Source organism: Chelmon rostratus, chromosome 15 (genome assembly GCF_017976325.1).
Source record: "Chelmon rostratus isolate fCheRos1 chromosome 15, fCheRos1.pri, whole genome shotgun sequence".
In the NCBI taxonomy this organism is placed as follows: domain Eukaryota; kingdom Metazoa; phylum Chordata; class Actinopteri; order Chaetodontiformes; family Chaetodontidae; genus Chelmon; species Chelmon rostratus.
Window position 1 is genome coordinate 7,609,331 of NC_055672.1, and position 17,944 is coordinate 7,627,274.

Here is a 17,944-nt window from a genome sequence, read left to right on the forward strand (position 1 = left end):
AAGCCACTTGGCCGCAGCGCCTTTAAATTTTCAACCCTTGAGGTCAAACCTCAGTATAAACTTGCTAAATATGCATGACAGTGTTCCTGTACCGTTGACCAGATCTACATGGGAAATAAAAACGTTTCAGTGCTGCAGCTGTACGTGATGCAGACATTTTGCAGTGAGCTCTGTGATTCAGTGAGCTAAAAACAAGAAGCACAGTTATACAAATGTACAGTAACAGTCTACTAAGCCAAAGTATTCAAACACCAAAAAGTGCTGTCACCGATACAAGCCTTTTGTTTACAAATGCAAGCTGTTTTGGGAACACAAAAAGCCGGGGCCTGGCCGCTTTCACCATGCAACAGTTTTTTTTTTTTGTTTTTTTTGTTTTTTTTATACAGATGATTCAACTTAAGTGTGTGTGAAGATGATGAAAGAGATGTGGAATGAGGATCCTCTTCCAAAGCGGGCCCGTCGCCCCGCCTAACAGCAACTAGCTTTGATTCCTCAGTGGCCACAGAATAGCTACATTCCTCGGATTTGCTCGAACATTCAGTGAGAAACACAACAATGGCTTCGCCCACCACCTCTGCATCACAATGGAAACCAAACACGCTCTTTTCCGGAGACCGAACGCACATGTAGAGGATCGCCGGGACGCCGCGTGTCGTTACAAAACTGCGAGCAAGACTACAAAGTGAGAGATAATGTCTGCTGTGTTGTGTAAACTTTGAACTGTTGTTACTCTGTTTTGGTCTTTCCGCCCAGCGCTCTCATTGGAAAGTAAATATCAGCACAAAGCAACTCCCTGAACTCAAAAGCAACACCGGTCACACTTTAAGCGAGGCTCACAAATCCAGCAATAACTAGCTGCTTATTAGCATGCATATTAGTAGCATACTGGCTCTTTATTAGTCATTATAAAGCACTTATTAATGCCTTATTCTAGGGCTTAGAGGGTCACATTATTAAGACTGCAATACATGTACAACAGCTTCCTTTCTTGCTTTCAATAAGCAGTAATTAGGAAGTTAGTGAGGGAAAACTCTTAGTTAATGGCCTAGTGTTGTAGAATATGACCATGCATAAGGCTTCAATAAGTGCATTATAATGGCAAATAAAGAGCCAATATGCTGCTAATATGCATGCTAATTAGTTACTTCATGCTGAATGTGTGCACCTTAATGTAAAATGCTACCTTAATTCCCCCTCAAAAAAACAAAACATACTGTATACTAACTAATAAATGTGCCACTGAGTGTCTGCATGTAGCCAGGCTGCAGAGTGAAATCATTTTTACACGTTATGGCACGATACCACTTTGTCACAACCATTAAAACTCAATGTTCTTATAAACTATACCTGCTTTTAGAGCTTAAAGATGACAGACGTTAACCATTAACCATGCTGATGATGCTCGAAACGCTTCGTTACTTGACACACAGTACATATTTTGGCTTCCAAACATCGCAGATCATAGATATTGTTTCTTATAAACAGCACTAAACTTCAAAGAACAGAACGATCGTCACAAATGGGGATTTCACAGATTTGGCTATAAAGTCGTCAGTGATGGACGATGGCAAAGAAGAAAAAAAAAAAACGTCTGATATGAAGTCGAGAGCTGAGTGGAGGTTGGACATGCCGAGGTCTCCTCTGGCAGAGTGCCTACAGTATCTGTACAGGTGTTATTTTTACACAGACAGACAAAGAGTGAGAGACAATGATAAATGGCATCCATCGCTTGAAAGCAGGCACCCACTGAGGAGACGCTCCGACACTGCCTATACATGAACATTATACAGTCCGGTATCAGGTTGAAAGTAGTGGATGTATTGGTGGGCAGCACCAGCCAATACTAGAATAAAAGAGTGCCTGGTGCGTGAGGATGTCCCTCCTCCTCCTCCTCCTCCTGTCCATCACCACGAAGTCCCTGCTGTGCTCTGCCTTATCTAATCAGTCCCTCTTCTTGTCCCGCTCCTCGGCAACCTCCTCCACCTGAGGCCCGGGGAAGGCGTGGTGGTACAGGTGCCTGTGATTGGCCGCTACATTGTAGAGCTTGTAGAGAGCCTGTGGAGCGGAGACGAGAGAGGCGGTTACAGGTGGTGATTTTAAGGTGTCAGATGAGGTCGGGGCAGAGATGCGGAGCGGCGTGGTCGGATTGTGTATTTATCTGCATGTGTTGCTGTGAGGATGCATGTATTTGGTACGAGAGCTCAAACTAATCTGTAAAGTGACCTCGTCATTTGCAGATAATCATCCGGATTTACTATTTTCATGAAAGCAACAATTTAAGAAGACTAGCCCATCAATTCTCTCCTAAATCATGCTCCTGCTCCCCCCGCCTTTGTATAAATTCCCACTTGGATTGCTCCTCTTACCTCATTTGTGCTCCCCTGCAGAGGCATGAAAAAGAAAGGTAGATACAGTGTGAGCACATACATGCACATACAACACAGAGCCTGTTCAGTAACAGTTCACTACTGCTGCGAGGGATGCAGCCGCATTATCTCTAGCACTGATTCAAAGGAGACTGTCGCCCTCTAGTGGTTTAAAGGTACTGTATTTGTCTCCATTGCACATGGTGTATTCTGTCCTCAAACTGTGATGGGTATTAATTGATTAATTGAGAAAGTCAATCAGCAGAATAATAAATGATGAGAACAGGGTTTGTTTCATTTTGTCATGGGCAACTACTGAAATCCATTTCATTTATAACGTCTGGATAGTACTGAAAGGATTATCTGATTTATGGATTCGCTGATCAGCAGCAAAAGTGCCAAAGATTCAGTAGGTCCAGCTTCTCAAATTTGAGTTTTTTCTGTTTTATATTACTGTAAAGTGAAATTTTTTGGATTTGGAACAGTTGCTTTTACTTAAAACAATATATTTGGCACTTTATGTGATAATATATAGAGTAATCTTAATGGAAAAAGTAACTGACAGATTAATCGATGATGAAAATAAAAATGTCAGTCACAGTCGTATATATCTAAAACAGATCATCAATATCGTCTTATGACAGCTTGAGGGTCTTTAAATGCAGCAGCCGGACTCTGACCAGATGTTTGACCATTTAATTCTGACATCTTTTCTTTGGCTGCCAGAGGTGAGTTTAAAGATTTCGCTCTGAACTGCGAAACCCTCAGCAGATCAGCACTGCAGTGTATCCAGCACCTGATGCCAGCACACCTTCACTGCTCTGTAAGTGCTGGATGTCTGTTTTATCACTGATTTTAGCTCGCTGAATGTTTATGATTCTAATTGAACTACCTGGTCCCACAGTGCACCGGCCACCTGGTCGATGACGGCGCCGAGTTCTCGGTATTCCCCGGAGTACCGGATGTAGGCCCAGGTGCAGAGAGTGATGAGCGCCAGGCCCAGGATCATGTTACACAAGCTGGCAATGATGTCCACGCCCACAAAGCCTGTGATGCCCGCAGCCACGTACATGACGAAGATGACCACGAAGAGGGTGGCCGGCGTGCGGGCCGCGTGGAAAATGTTCTTGGAGTCATTGTGCTTGATGTACTGGACAAACACCTCGTCGATTTCTCCCTCCAGCTGCTGCAGGTAGCGGCGGCTGAACTCCTCGCCTCCCATCTTCTTCACGCCCCGGAACACCTGCAGGGCCTCCTCTCTGATGACGCCGTGTCGGGCCTGCAGCTCGCTGGGGGCCAGGAAGGGCCGGTCGCCCCCACAGACCTGGGAGCAGAAAGCAGGGGGGTCATGAGGAAGGATCAGACAGCTGGAGGACAGTGTGCGATTCACTGGAAATGTAAGTTTTCACCTACCTCCTCCATTTTCTTGTTGTACAGATCCTTCGCGGCTGCGACTGCTGCCAGATTATTGGCCTCTGCTGTGGCCTGAGAGAGAAAGTAAGAGAAAGAGAAGTAAGTTTAAGACATTTAAAAACCTAGACTGCCATACATATCATAAACATACAGTGTGAAGTTACTATATACACCCACACAAATAGCAACTATAAGATGCACTGAGACAAAGTAGTAAAGCAGGTTGCACTTAAAATTAAATACAAAACTTCTACTAGATGAGGAAGACGCACCTGCAGCATGGATTTTGGGTGTGGCAGCTCCTCACCTTGGTAAATCTTGATATATGCCTGAAATAAAGACGCAGAAATATGCTGGATTTATGCACAGCCCTGTGCAGAAACACAGTTCAACAGTTACTACTGAACATCATCACAAAGCACAGCGCTGGCTCGTGTGTTTCATGTTAACATGGCGCTTTGCTCCGACCTTGAAGTACTCCACCAGGCCTCTGCAGGTGATCCTGCTGCCGTTGATCTCCTTCACGTCTATGTTGGAGGGGCTGAGAAGCCACGGGACCAGAACCTTCAGGTTGTTTAAGAAATCCCCATCGATCTCTAGACGGGGGAGGACGAGAGGCAACAGCTGGTTGTATCTGTGCTCGGTTGCATTTAGTTTCTGGCGTTAGTCCAGGAAGTAAATGAGAAATATCAGCGATTCAGAGCAGTAAACAGTGAGAGGCTCCGCTGCACCACCTTCTCCTGCACAATTCAGAAAAACTCAACCGTGCACCAGCTGTGTGGTCACTTATTTATACGTGTTTCATCTCCAGAGTTGTTTAGATTTGTAGACGTCTTTGTGATTCTTTGTACTGATCCCTTATTCATACATTTTAGTAAGAAGTAATGGTGCATTTGTGTCCCCTCTCAATTCCCTAGATTACCTAATTTCTACATGTGTGACTTTTTATCTCGACTCAGCCATGCTAACATGCTCACAACGACGATGCTAACATTCTGGTTTGGCAGGTAATGTCATCTTAATGCAGCATGTTAGCATGCTAACGTTTGCTAGTTGGCAGTAAACACAGTACTCAGTACAGCTGAGGCTGTTGGGGAGTCGTTAGTTTGTAGTCTGTAGTTAAAAGTAAAAGTGTTTTTGTAAAATATTGGACAATTTAAACATCAAACAAGGTTAATATATTGAATGTTTGACCTCATCAGCTTCATTGATTTTTGTAAATATCTGCTTATTCTGAATTTGATGCAGCAACATGTTTCAAACAAGTTGGGACAGGAGCAACTAAAGACTGGGAAAGTTGTGGAACGCTCCAAAAACACCTGTTTGGAACATTCCACGGGTAAACAGGTTGATTGGTAACAGGTGGTAGCATCATGATTGGGTATGAATGCTGCTATTCTGTGTTCATGAAAGTCTGAACAAAGTAGTCCGAAGTTTACCTTTGATTCTGCCATCAAAGTGGGGGTTGGTGGCCACTTTGAGGCCCGGGTGGGGCATCAGGAAACAGGAGATGTTGGTGAAGCAGGAGTGGATGTGTTTACGCACGTTCTGCAGCTCTTCATGCTGGTTCTCTGAGATCTGCACCACAAACCACATGTATCAGGTTTTAGAAAGTACATTAGTGTTAGAAACGTCGATCTGTATCGCAGTTGTTTAAGACAGCGTGAGGCGTTCAGCAACACAGCAGGGAAATCAGACAGCTGACCTTCAGTCTCTTCTCGAGGAACTTCATGCCTCCTTCCTGTCCGTAGGGAAACTCATACGGAAAGCTCCAGTCTCGAACGAGGAAAATCATGGACTAAGAGAAGAGAAAAGCTATTGTGTGACTCTTATTAATAAAATCTTTACTGCACATTCTGGTCAAGTGGGCTAAGTCACTGCATTTTGATTACCAGACCGTTATCAAAACTTTCCGTTGCTCATCAAATTTCCTTACATAACAGTCCTCAATCCAACAGTTGAAGGTGCTTAAAAAAATAATAATTTGTAAATGCAATTTCCTGGCATTTGGATGCAACTGCTGCAAATCCAGCCAGCAAGTGAAAATGAACAGTACCTGGAACGGTTTGAGGAAAGTCTCCTCCATAGCTAGTCTGCCGTACTCGGTGAAAAGCTGAAATGAGACGGACGAGACAAAATCAGGATGTCTGGACCACGAGGAGGCTTAAGAAATTCTATGAGAGCACATTAAATCACTATTTGACTATATCAGTGGTGGGTTCAATGGTGTTTCTTTCACGTTCCTGCTATAAGCCAGTGCATATAGCCAAATGCTAATATGCACGTCTGACTGTCAATAGGTTTCAAATCTGGACCTCGCTCTTTAACTCTCAAGTGTTGACACTCGACGTTGTTACCTGCAAGTGCTGAAGGTCGTCCTCTTGCACATTCTGTGAGATGTTGTAAACCTGAAAAAGACCGACCATTCATGTACTGTATAATTTCTTTAAAGCGCCTCTAAATATGAGCATGTAGTAAATCTGTTTAATAAAGCTCACTCTGATGTGTGAAAACAAAAGCAAAGTAAAAGAGCAAACAGGAAAATAACATGCTAAAAATGCTAACATCAGCATGCTAACATGCTCACAATGACAACAGCATGCTGATGTTGAGGCGGTATCGTGTTCACCGTGTTTACCATCTTAGTGTGGCGTTCGCCAATTAGCAGTAAAAACATAAAACAAAGTATTGGACAAATCAAAACCTGACCTGCTGGTGGTGCAAGGAAAAAAAAAAGGGGGGTCGCCAAAAAGGGTTAAAATTCATACTTAATGGGGACATGAAGTGTGCAGGTTTCATCAAAACTCAAAACTACAAATATAAGCCTCATGGTGGCGCTAGAAGAAAAGTCGGAGGCTCATCAAACTTTTTAAGATTCACCACTTGTACTGAATTCATGACAATCCACCCACAAAACTTTATTCACTCATGCACGTCCACATGCCAATCACTGACGTAAAGGCGGGTGAGACGGGTGAAAGCCGCTGTACCTGCATGGAGCTGATCATGGTGCTGAGTGCGAACACGGTGGCTGAATCCCTCAGCGTCGACTGGCTGTCAAACGTGCCCTGCGTGTCCATTAGCAGCACGGCGACCTGCGAGGTGGAACAGACCAAGACGCTGACCTCTGCTGCAAGGTCAACTCACCGTCCTCAGCGCCGCAGAGGACGGGGAGCTGTGATAGTGTGTGCAGGGTTAGAGAAGTGCTGGAGCTGCTTCGGGGACAGGAAGTTACGAGCGAGGGACCGAGCTCGCCGGCTAGTTGGCTCGGTTTGAATGAAACGTATTAAAAAGGTGGCGTAAAACAACGAGCGACAAAGTAATTAAGCGTGTCTTCACCTTTCGTCCGTCTGGCTTGTCCACCAGGAAGACCTCGCTCCAGATCTGGATCCCGGTGGTCTCCCTCTCTGAGCCGCCCCTCCAGGAGAAGCCGGTCAGGGGCTCTTCTGAATCTCCGAGCCAGTTTTCAGATGCCTGAGCCCAACGTGATCCCAAGTGTTAGAGTCAGTGGTTTAAATATCTTACATGGTGTGTGTGTGTGTGTGTGTGTGTGTGTGTGTGTGTGTGATCTGCTCACAATAATCACACACAAAAACAGAACTTCAGGAAAATATCAGATATTTGCTGCCTCAGCAGAAAATGACTGCTGCTGCTTTTGGTCAAACCTCAATATGCAAATTTAGTGTCACGGATACTCACGAATTTGTACATGTAACGCAGCATGAAGTCCATGAGGAAGGACTTGCCCTTGCGGAAAGCTCCGGCCACAGAGATGGCCACCACCTCGCGGTCCCTGACCTCCTCCGCCAGCAGGATGCGGCTCAGCGCCGCCTCGTCCAGCTCGAAGGTGTGGTCGTCTTTTACCAGCAGCACCTGCACGGGCCGGGCTCGCCCGTCCGGCTCCTCCTCCTCAGAGCTCCAGTCGTAGACGTTTTTGTCGCTGAGGGACCCTGCAGGGCAAGACAAGGGGGGGGGGGGGGGGTTCAAATCATGTCATAGAGCTGCAGAGAGGAAAGAGGATGACCCTAAAGAGGAAAAATTCACCCTAACTTAGCAGATTTTTAACTATGAATGTGGCTGCATGCAAAGAAATGATAATGTTGACAACAAGTATGTTGCATGCTTATATTTTTCTGCTATTAATCAAATATTTCTGAGCTATTAAATTAATCTGCAACAATTTTAACAATTGATTTAAGTAATTTTTCAAGGGAAAAAAAGTCAAAATTCTCTCATTCCAGCTTCTTGCATGTGATTTTTTCTAGTTTCTTTCCTCCTCTGTGACAGTTAACTGCATATCTTTGGGTTGTGGACAAAACAAAACTTTTGAGGACATCTTGAACTTTGATCTTGATTTTATAGATCAAAGGACTGATCAATTAATCAAAAAAATAATGGACAGATTAGTTAAGAATGAAAAATAATTGTTAGTTGCAGCTGTAATTTCCTTGTAATTAGTACTGGAAAGCCAGCTAAAATGCTAATGTGTGAGTGAGTGAACGGCCGGAACTTATTCACAGAGATGATACGCAAACTTAGAGGTCCATTAAGCGAGGAAACAGGAAAGTTGACTCCACTATTCCTTCCTGTTAGCCTCAGATCAATAGCATCGCCTGCAAGCTTGTTAATAAGAATGAATCATGCCATGCTGTATCCATCCCATCTGTTTGCATCCAATGAGATCATGTGCATTCGGAGCTCTTTTCCGGCACTTTCCAGGCAGTGACTCAGTGTGTTTCCGAGCTCTGCTGTCTCATGTAGAGCGCTCGCGCTGCATGAGCGTCCTGATGCAGAGATTTTAGCTTCCGAGCCCCCGTTCATGTAATGCACGCATGTGTCTGACCACCTTCTGCAACGGACAAAAGCAGAAGAAGAGAAGGAGAAGAGGAAGAAAACCCCTCACACACAGTCTGTGTGGCTGTGATGTAAATTCTGAGGATGTAATTGCTGATCAAGCAGGCCTGTAAGTCTTACAAAAGGCACCGTGACAGATTAAGGAGTCAAATTTGGGAGCGTGCTGAAAGATTCATGCAGGGTGCCAAGAATGCACGGTGAATAATTTAAGGAGGAATCAGCCGAGGTTTGCTCTCAGGCCTGAAGAGGACTGTCAGTTTGACTTCACATCTCTCGCAGGAGGCCTCGTCGGGGAGGGGGGGGGGCCCGGCACGAGCCTGCACGGTTAACCTGATCATGCCGCTGCTGCCCTTAAAAACCACCGAAGACGTCAGAAGCTTGGCTGCTTAAAGTGGCTCAGACCAGATAAACTCTAATGACAAACAGCAGCATTTTCCCCCTCTTTTCCTCAACCCTGATCCAGTCCCCCCCTTTGCAGGCCCGTATTTAAAGTTAGGCTGGGCCGTGGAGTGATGTCAGTGACAATCAGGATGCTGGTTATCATCACAATCATGGTGGTGGAGGTGATGATGATGATGATAGCAGTAATGATCAGTGTGAAGATTATGGTGACAAGCTATTTACTGATGCAATATTACATAATTTGATGCCAGATGCACCACAGAGCATCCTGAGAGCCTCAGTGTGATAAACAATAAAATCAGAAGGTTATCTTCAGGCCTTCTGGGGCCTGAACCGCCCCGTGTATTTCCTGCATGCTGATTATGAAACAACACATCTTCCACTCAGGATTTTTAATGGGCGAACATATGTTGTTGTTGTTTTTTTTTTTTTTTTATGTCTGCTTGCTTGTGCTTGAGTGACCGATAATCCTGCAGTGAGAAGCCAAACAAAAAAACAAAAAACGTTGTATTTATCACCACAGGTCACGTTAGAAATGATCAGGATCAACATAAACACACACTGATCACAATTCAGTCGAAACGAAAGCAAGCCCTTCGTGGTGGGGTCTGAAATAAACATCTAATTGGCTGCATTGCTTACACCCTCGCCTCGACAGGAATAAAAAATGTATGTGCGTCAAGGAAAGCATATCAAATGTACGTACACTCACCCCAGCTGTCTCTGTCTTTACGGTGTTTCGCCATGATTCTGTCCTTATATCCCGCTGTTCGTGCGTTATTGAGCGACCCTGTATTCGGTGGTCATGGGTGTCGGGGGTTGGGAGGATGCCCTGGCTCCACCAAAGCGATGCTCGTAGCGCAGGAGGATGATGGAGCTTTTATTCCCAGCGTGATGCAGGGTCCGTGCATGCCGACAGGGGGCGCTGTTGTCTGTTGTTCCCGCGCACTGTAAAGTAGCATCTTAATAATGCGGAAAAAATGAATGTGGTTCACCGGACGTCGTGTTAAAATGAATGCAACCACGGAGTATGTCAAGCATGGCTGCTGCAACTGACATCAAGTCTCTTTCATTTAGCCTAAAAATACATTTTCATCTTTTGTCGGTAGGTGGCGGTAATTACAAAGAGATTGGAACACATGCTGCGTTCGTGTGCCATCGTAAATATACGTCCAAAAATTATTCTACATGCCAAAAGCCTGTATGGGACGGACAGTAATGGATCCTTCACGAAAGTAAAAGCATGAGTGTAATGTAACTACACTCAAGGAAGTATTTTTGCAGGACTTTGTATCTTGTTTTATATGTTGATTGTATGTCTTTGATGCTACTTTATACTTATAGACCACAACATTTTGGAGGAGAAGTTATTTTGGAGATTGAGAGTTTTCATGAAAAACATATCTTATAAAATACTACAAATGTGTATAGATTGAACTACCCAAACTTTACTCCACCTCAACCCAATACACAAACTAAGTTCAAATTGCACATTAATGCACCAGTATTAATAACCCATTAATTTCTAGATGTATATGATGATATAGATGTTTGCAATATGCAGGCAAAATAGACCCTGTCAAAGTAATATAATCCTACAGGACTATTATTGATTAAGTACAAGTACTTAAGACTTGCTGTCAAATTAAAGAGCGATTCTCTCGATTTATAATGACAACTACCTTAAATGCGCCGTGTTGCAATTATTTCATTATTAAATATTTGCGGTTGTTGGACCAGACATTTGCATTGTGTTTTTTTTTTTTTTTTTTTTTTTGTCGAGAGTATACATCTTCCGAGGAGCTCCTGAACGCAGCAACAGGATCCTGTAACTGCGACTCTGGAGAGATTAGCAACTGACTGTTGCTTTTTTCGGGGGATTCTTTTGGGAGTACATTTTAGAGTAATACTTGACATTATTAATGTTGTTTACAGATAGTATTTTACACATGCGTCTGAGGCTCGTCTGAAACTCACAGCCTGGGGAAATGACATGTCAGCGGCTAAACTTAATGCTGGAATTCTTGAACTCGATTGCAACGTCTGTGCTGCCGCTGCACTGAAGGCGACGGAGTGAACAGCAACAGCCAACTGAAGTTTATTACTGTTCCTCGATAATAAAGAGGGACGCTTTTCTTTTTTGCGCGGTTATTCGACGCCATAGCACGGTTAACGGTCTCGGAAAGGTTTGAAATGCAAGACGTACTCATCCAGGGTGTTTGCATCGTTAAAGGTAGGCACAGTTGAAGTTAGAAGCAGCAGCGAAGCTAAGTTAACGTTTGCTAGCTAGCATTAGCTGTTAGCTGACTTGCCTGGATGCTAAGCCCCTAACTCACCCTATCCGTAGTAATGTTAGTGGCTCTGGCTATTTGCTGGACTGACCAGTGTCCGTGCTAACGTTTTACACAAGCTAACATTATTTTAGAGCTTGCTTTGTTGCATGTGTCAGTATGACTTGTAGAGAAATTAAACACCGAGGTTAAGCTGTTGGGTGACAGATGTCGCGGTATGTGCCAGAATATCAATGTCCGCATCTGTTCTGTTGCAATCAACGCACATTAATTTAATGTGTGTCAGGTTTTGTGTTACCCTTGTGCTCATTATCATTAACGTTGCGTAAATGTTTTTCAGCACTTTCTGCCAAAACTTTTCCTCTGTCTCTATCAGGACATGGAGCACGGAGAGGGACCGTCTGAGTCGCAGTGATTAACTCTTATTCAGGACCTTGGCTTCATCAAACCACCGCCACCAGATTTGAGCAACTAAATGTAAAGGATCGTTTGGTCCAAGCTACTATGGATATCTTTCCCCGGCCCAGCGGTGAAATCCAGAGGAGGAACCCCCAGCATGACTTTGAGCTCATTCAGCGGGTGGGAAGTGGCACATATGGAGACGTGTACAAGGTACAGTGGAGCTAGCTGAGGGTTCCCACAGCCTGTCACCAGAGCTGGAGATATCTTGGCTCTCCATCACATGACTAATCAACCCGCAGTCCTAATTTAAGGCAGAGCGTTGTTTGATTTGGAAGTCATGATGACATGTGGTGAGCACATTTGACAGTAGCTGCTGAGGGACGGCCAAATTCTGCATCCAGTGGTGTACTCTTCTTCAGATGCAGGAATAAGTAGCTGATACCACATAACATTATGAGCTAAGGGTGGGAATCATGTTTGAACCTAAATTACAATACTGTCACATGAAGCAGGATGGGCCATGAAATAATTGTGAGATATAACACAAGACTGTTCTTTAGCTGCAATGATTGGTCGATGGCTCTATTAGTAGATCGATAGAAAGATCTTCAGCTGTTTTGGTAATTAATAAACTGATTAATTCCGATGCCAAACATTTACTGGTCTCAGCTTCTCAAATGAGGGTTTACTACTTGTTCTGGTCATATGTATGACAGTAAATGCAACATCTTTGGATTTTTGTCAGACAAAACAAGCAATTTGAAGATGTCACATTGTGATCTTGGAAACTATGCTGAGCATTTTTCTGACGCTCTGTAGACTAAATAGTCAGTTAATCGAGAATGAAGTCTGCAGATTAATCAATGGTGAAAGTAATAGTTGCAGCCCTGTTGCTTGTTTTTATTTTTGTTGTATTTGTGTTATTATATAACTAGCTGTTTTCTGTTCCTGGTTGTGCAGGCTGCGTTATGGTTAATAGACAATTTCCTGAACTTGTTTGACTGTTCAAGGCTGAGTGCACAGTGAATGCTTGTACCTGCTTGTCCATTTTATCCACTTTACTTTTTCTTTTTGTGGTGGAGACTGTGTTACCAGTCATTAGTCTAAAGCAGCTGTATTAAAAGCATGTATTTAGGTAGAGTTAAACATTCCCAGAAGCGGGTATTATTTTAAATAACTATCATTTATTTAGTAGAATTAGTAATATTGAACTGAGATAATCTATAGGACTACAAGATACCCTCAATATCGATGACATGATAGTTAGTGCAATTATCTGCCATTATCATGTGTATGTATTTCCAGACTATCTATATGACTAGAGAGGAAAAAGAAGGAACCGTTATGATATTTATTTGCTACCTTTTGAAGCCTCTCCAGTTTCACACAACTTTGTTTTAGATAATTCAGATGAAACTGGGCAATAGTGCAGTGTTTTTCATGCACAGGCAGCAACATTTGCAATAAATCAAGAGTCGAATAAACTGAACTGCCAAAAACAGGACTTTTCCAGAGTTGGAACATTTCCGTTAAATGGAAGGATAAACCTCTGTCTCACAGCAGCTCAAAACTTACAAATTACTGCAAAAAAATCCATAGAAAATATTTCTATTTCTGTATACTAGAGAGATTGATGCTACTGAATCTGGTTTGTCATTTTTTCAAAGAGATGTGAGAAAATTGAAAGTCTACACAGAAACAGTTCCGCTAAACAAGATAATTTCTACACATTATTCTCTCTGTCTGCTTGGAAAAATGTGGTATGGCATGTTTTGCTGGAGATTATTTTGTGTTTATACATCTGCCACAGATAAACAGGCGATCCTTCTGGTCCAGGGTGTGATAGTTCAGGCAGCCTGTCATGGTCCCTCTCCATACAAAGCCTCTGTGGCCAGCCCCCACCCCCAGACAGGCCACCGGTGGAATGCTGCGCCTGGTATTCTCCCACAGCTCACAGGCTGTTGGGCTGCAGCAGGCTGAAATATGATCAGGCCCCTGTTTAAACATGCGTTTCACTATGGGTGTGTTCAGGGCTGCACTGACAGCGGAAACACCTCTCATTGGGAAAAGTCCTCCTTTGGCCTGCTGTGCTCAGTTGAATTTTAATGGGCACTGCATTCCCTACCTTGGATGATTTATTACAGCTGATTATATAAATTTGAGTATCACATATTCTTCCTCTTTGTTACTACTGGTGATAATGATTCATTTATCGTCATTATAATGCCATAGCCTTAGCTCTCAGCCTGGTTGCTATAATATTTATTTATATAATGGGATTCTGTGTAGAATTGGGGATTTTTAAAGGTTTCCCACACATAATTTACCAGAAAACTATTTTTAGGGAAGTTTAATTTCTGGATTAGCAGATAAAATTCCACAAATGGTGTGTCTGCGAAAGTAAGTTAGTAATGTTGATGAGTGTAGTACTGATACAAGCTCTGCCTCTGCCAGCCTTAATGCCAAATTTGGATGACAAAGAAGGAACCAAGGAATCCTGCACACCTCAAAAAGCTGCTCATTGTTAGCAAAAACTTCCGTGTTGTTAAAAGTTGGATGTGAGGAAATATTGTCTTTCTTTTTGTAAAGTCAGTGTCTGCATTGTCACTGAAGTGAACCGTTTTCCCTCAGTCTGGCATGGCGGCTAATCTTGTGTCAGATCTTATCTTTTTAGAGATCTGTTACCTGTCAGACGGCTCTTTCCTTCAGCCAAAGGTTGTTAAAGCTATGTTATGTCAGTTCAGAACTTCCTCTTTCTGGGTGCAGTTCTCAGGTTGACGTGAGCAACTTCAGGAAATCTAAAGACAGACACAGGTTTGAAGCAAGTCTTTGGTAATTATTTAACCATGCTTCAAAGCAGTAGAGTCGCTGACTCCCACTGTTGAAAGCTGAGCAGATGTGCCATAGTATAATAAGCACACAGCAGAATAACATTACTATGTCAAAAATGTTTTTATGAAATAGTTTTCTGTTAGCGTTTGTGTGTATGCATGTGTGGCATCAGCTGCAGAACAAGTTTAAGCTTTGTGTGGTATACTGTTTATGTATGTGAATCACCAGCACATTCCCTGTGTTGAAAGGTGGCCACGTTGGAGGCTTTTATGGTTTACGCTTGATTTAGCTGCTCGTCCCATCACTTCACTCGCACGGATTAGGGAGCATCCCGTCTTGACCTGGATTTGGAAGTCAGTGCAGCCTACTTTAAGATATAAAATCTAATGCCAATGAGATGTAGCTATTGGCGTATAAAATATCACACAATGAAGACAGCATTGCACAAATATAAGGAAGAAAAAGAATGAAAGAAATTATGCAACTCTGATATTGACTAAATGACAACTCATCTACAGCAGGAAGATTGAAGGTCTACTGTCATAGTTGTGGACAGACACTGTCTAGCTTCTCCCTGCTGAGCAACATTGCCGACAGGTTGAACTTATGATCCCTCGTGATAATGCTTGCTTAAGCAAACAGGTTTGATTTTATTTGGTCTAGTGTGAAAACGTATCAGTTAAACGATGGGATTGGCCTGGCTTGAGAATATAGTGATGTTGAATTTGTCTGATGGAGATGATTCCATTTGTATCCCACACTTGAATGTTTTCACTCCACTTCTCACTGAGGCAAAAGGATCATCCAAATGACAAATGACATTTATTGGTTTAATGCGTATGTAGGCCAAAACTGCAACTGATGTCGCTTCAGAACGCAGTATCACGTTATGTAATGTTCAAGGCTGCAAGTGAAGATTATTTTTATTATTGATTCATCTGTTTAATAGTCATTTAATTTAAAAATGATAGTGGAAAAACACAGAAAATGAAAAATGCGAATTTTAAGTTTCAATAGCTCAAGAATACATCGGCTAAATTCCTTGTTTTGTCTGATTAACAGTCTCTGATAATTTTCCACAACTGATTGATTAATCATTTGGTCTATAAAATGTCAGAAGATAGTGGTGATCCCTGTGATCCCCTAAAGCCCACAGTGCTGTCATTAAATGTCTTGTTTTGTCTATCCAACTGTCCAAATATTCAATTTACTGTCAAAAAAAGACAAACAAAAGTGGGAAAACCTCACAGGTGAGTGGCTGGATTTAGAGAATGATTTTTCATGGAAAATTTATGTTAGAAATGATCAAAATAGTTGCCCACTTATCTGTAGATCAGCTAATCAGACTCCTAATTTTGTCATGAACAGGTTGAATATTGGTCTCTGGAAGTTAAATATTTGTAGCCTTGCTAATTACAGGGCTGTTGTGTCTTTCAGGCCCGAAACATAAAAACTGGGGAGCTCGCTGCTGTGAAGATCATAAAGTTGGAACCAGGTAAGAGTGCTCTTCTTCTCATTATCTCAGTTTTTCTCATCACAGTGCTGTTGTCTGAGTTGGGTTTTTTTTTGTTGTTGTTGTCAGACCTGAGAAATAAGGGGAAGTCTGGAAAATAGGTCTGGTATTTTCCAGGATTTTGAATGGAATGCACAAAAAGTACTTAGACAAAAAAAAATAGTGTTGTACAGTGCCAACACTCATGACTGCAAATATTTATGTGCTCATAGCCCCAGCATTGTTTTACAGATTTTAATATTTTTTAGGTGAAATGATGTGTAGTTCATAGATGGTTGCAGTCCTACTCTCTGTATTTTGGATATTGAGTTAATTCTGGAAAAAGAACAGAATTTGTAAAAGAAAATTTTCCTCTTGTATGTCTGACTCTGGGGTCTGTGCTGGTGGTGACCTAGTGACAGAGTTGGTGCAATCCAGATTAGTGGGATTACAATGTGGGCTTTATACCATCAGCAGCCAGACTGAACTCTGAACTGATTACCAGTCAGTGAAGGAAGAGATTTACTGCTGTTTGTTTTCTCTTTCATTCATCACGTAACTGTCACCGTGACTAATTGTATGTTGTTGTTTGTCTGTTGTTTTCCTCAGGTGTTCTGTATTTGAGCTGTAATTTGAAAAAAAGGATTATCTATTTAACTTCCTGAGCTCTTATTTAAGGCATAGATATATTCTGTTGGAATATAGGTGTGTGTGTGTGTGTGTGTGTGTGTGTGTGTGTGTGTGTGTGTGTGTGTGTGTGTGGCACGGGCTCATGGGGCTTAGCTGTAAGTTGGAAAGAAAAGGCAGAAGAAGGGAAAGGGAAATATTTTACTTGCTGTCATGACTTTTAAGAATAGAAATTTTAAATCCACTCTTGGGCTGCAAATAATGATTATCGATTATTTTCGTCATCAATTCATCTGCCATTCTTTTTTTTTGTCTAAGTGTAAAAAAACAATGTAAAATGCCCTTTAAAGCTTCTCAGAGTCGACAGTGATCCAGACAACAGTCCAAAACTCAAAGATAACACTTTTAGAATGATGGAAATGTAGAAAGGCAGCAAATCTTCCTGCTGGAGCAGCTGCCCATGCTTTTTTTTTCTTCATTTTTTTGGTTGAAAAGTGACGCATTTAGGATTCTATTGATCGATTAAGCGTTTCAGCTCTAACACGCTCACTGATCTGTTTTCTTAGTCAGCCTCATTTGCGCAAACCTGCGATCTTAAATGGTGAAGATAAATGAAGAGTACAGAATAATTCATAGATGAAGACTGAAAATTTGTGCAGCTAAGGCTGAAGTCAAGTTAGAAATGGTTTAGAGCAGTGTTACAGTCAAAATCTGTCCTGTTTTTTCTGTGCACTGTAGTTTCAGTTGCAGAGCCCTGGGCAGGTTTTCCCATAAGCATCTTTAAGCACTTTTCATATTTGCTCTGTTCTTATTTGCGCTTGCTTTTTTTTTTTTAGATGAAACGAGGATTAACCCAGCCCAGGTCGTCCTGTTTAAGCAGGACTCTCTTTTCTTTACCCCCACTTTTGCAAGAGTCACACCTCTCTGTGCTACAAAACAGCTTTGGGTGGACCATAGACTCAAACAGGTTTGACCAGGAGGAGTGACGCTGGTATGAAGTAAGGGACACAGACAGAGACAGGAGATAGGCGTGGTGACGCCCTCTGGCTGCAGGGACTGTAGGGAACAGAGCAGATTAATCTGATAAATTGGGTGCTAAACGACTATTGAAGACTATTGGTCTTCACTCAGTGACCACTGAGGGAAGGAGAAAATCTTTAGTTTCTTTTGTGGCCCATTCTTTTAAACACCTTCGCTTCATCTCACGATGCCTCTTTTCCCTCCGTGACAGTAAAGTTTCTTTGTTACGTTGTTGCTGTCGCTCA

General features: G+C 42.5%; 2 protein-coding genes across 7 annotated transcripts in view; one reads left to right on the forward strand and one right to left on the reverse strand.

The window, feature by feature from the left end:
- Positions 1-1,941: 1,941 nt before the first annotated feature.
- Positions 1,942-9,781, reverse strand: atl1 (atlastin GTPase 1). Of its 3 annotated transcripts, none has more exons than XM_041954264.1 (14): positions 9,748-9,781; positions 7,479-7,729; positions 7,119-7,253; positions 6,770-6,874; positions 6,137-6,187; positions 5,836-5,892; positions 5,485-5,577; positions 5,219-5,357; positions 4,248-4,375; positions 4,052-4,108; positions 3,780-3,851; positions 3,259-3,690; positions 2,367-2,381; positions 1,942-2,055 (listed from the first exon to the last, which is right to left on the reverse strand). In XM_041954264.1, exons 1-14 carry the CDS (start codon positions 9,779-9,781, stop codon positions 1,942-1,944), a joined length of 1,683 nt encoding a protein of 560 aa, XP_041810198.1. The 3 variants fall into 3 exon arrangements, with proteins under 3 accessions (XP_041810198.1, XP_041810196.1, XP_041810197.1); XM_041954262.1 differs by having other exon boundaries at positions 9,742-9,781; XM_041954263.1 differs by lacking the exon at positions 2,367-2,381.
- A 1,087-nt stretch (positions 9,782-10,868) lies between these two features.
- The window catches only part of map4k5 (mitogen-activated protein kinase kinase kinase kinase 5), a 33,206-nt gene continuing 26,130 nt past the window's right edge, over positions 10,869-17,944 (forward strand). For all 4 annotated transcript variants that reach the window (XM_041954257.1, XM_041954258.1, XM_041954259.1 and 1 more), the window contains exons 1-3: positions 10,869-11,268; positions 11,703-11,938; positions 15,998-16,055. In XM_041954257.1, coding sequence (XP_041810191.1) covers positions 11,831-11,938; positions 15,998-16,055 — 166 coding nt within the window. In that variant the 5' untranslated portion in view covers positions 10,869-11,268; positions 11,703-11,830. The remainder of the gene's footprint in view (positions 11,269-11,702; positions 11,939-15,997; positions 16,056-17,944) is intronic.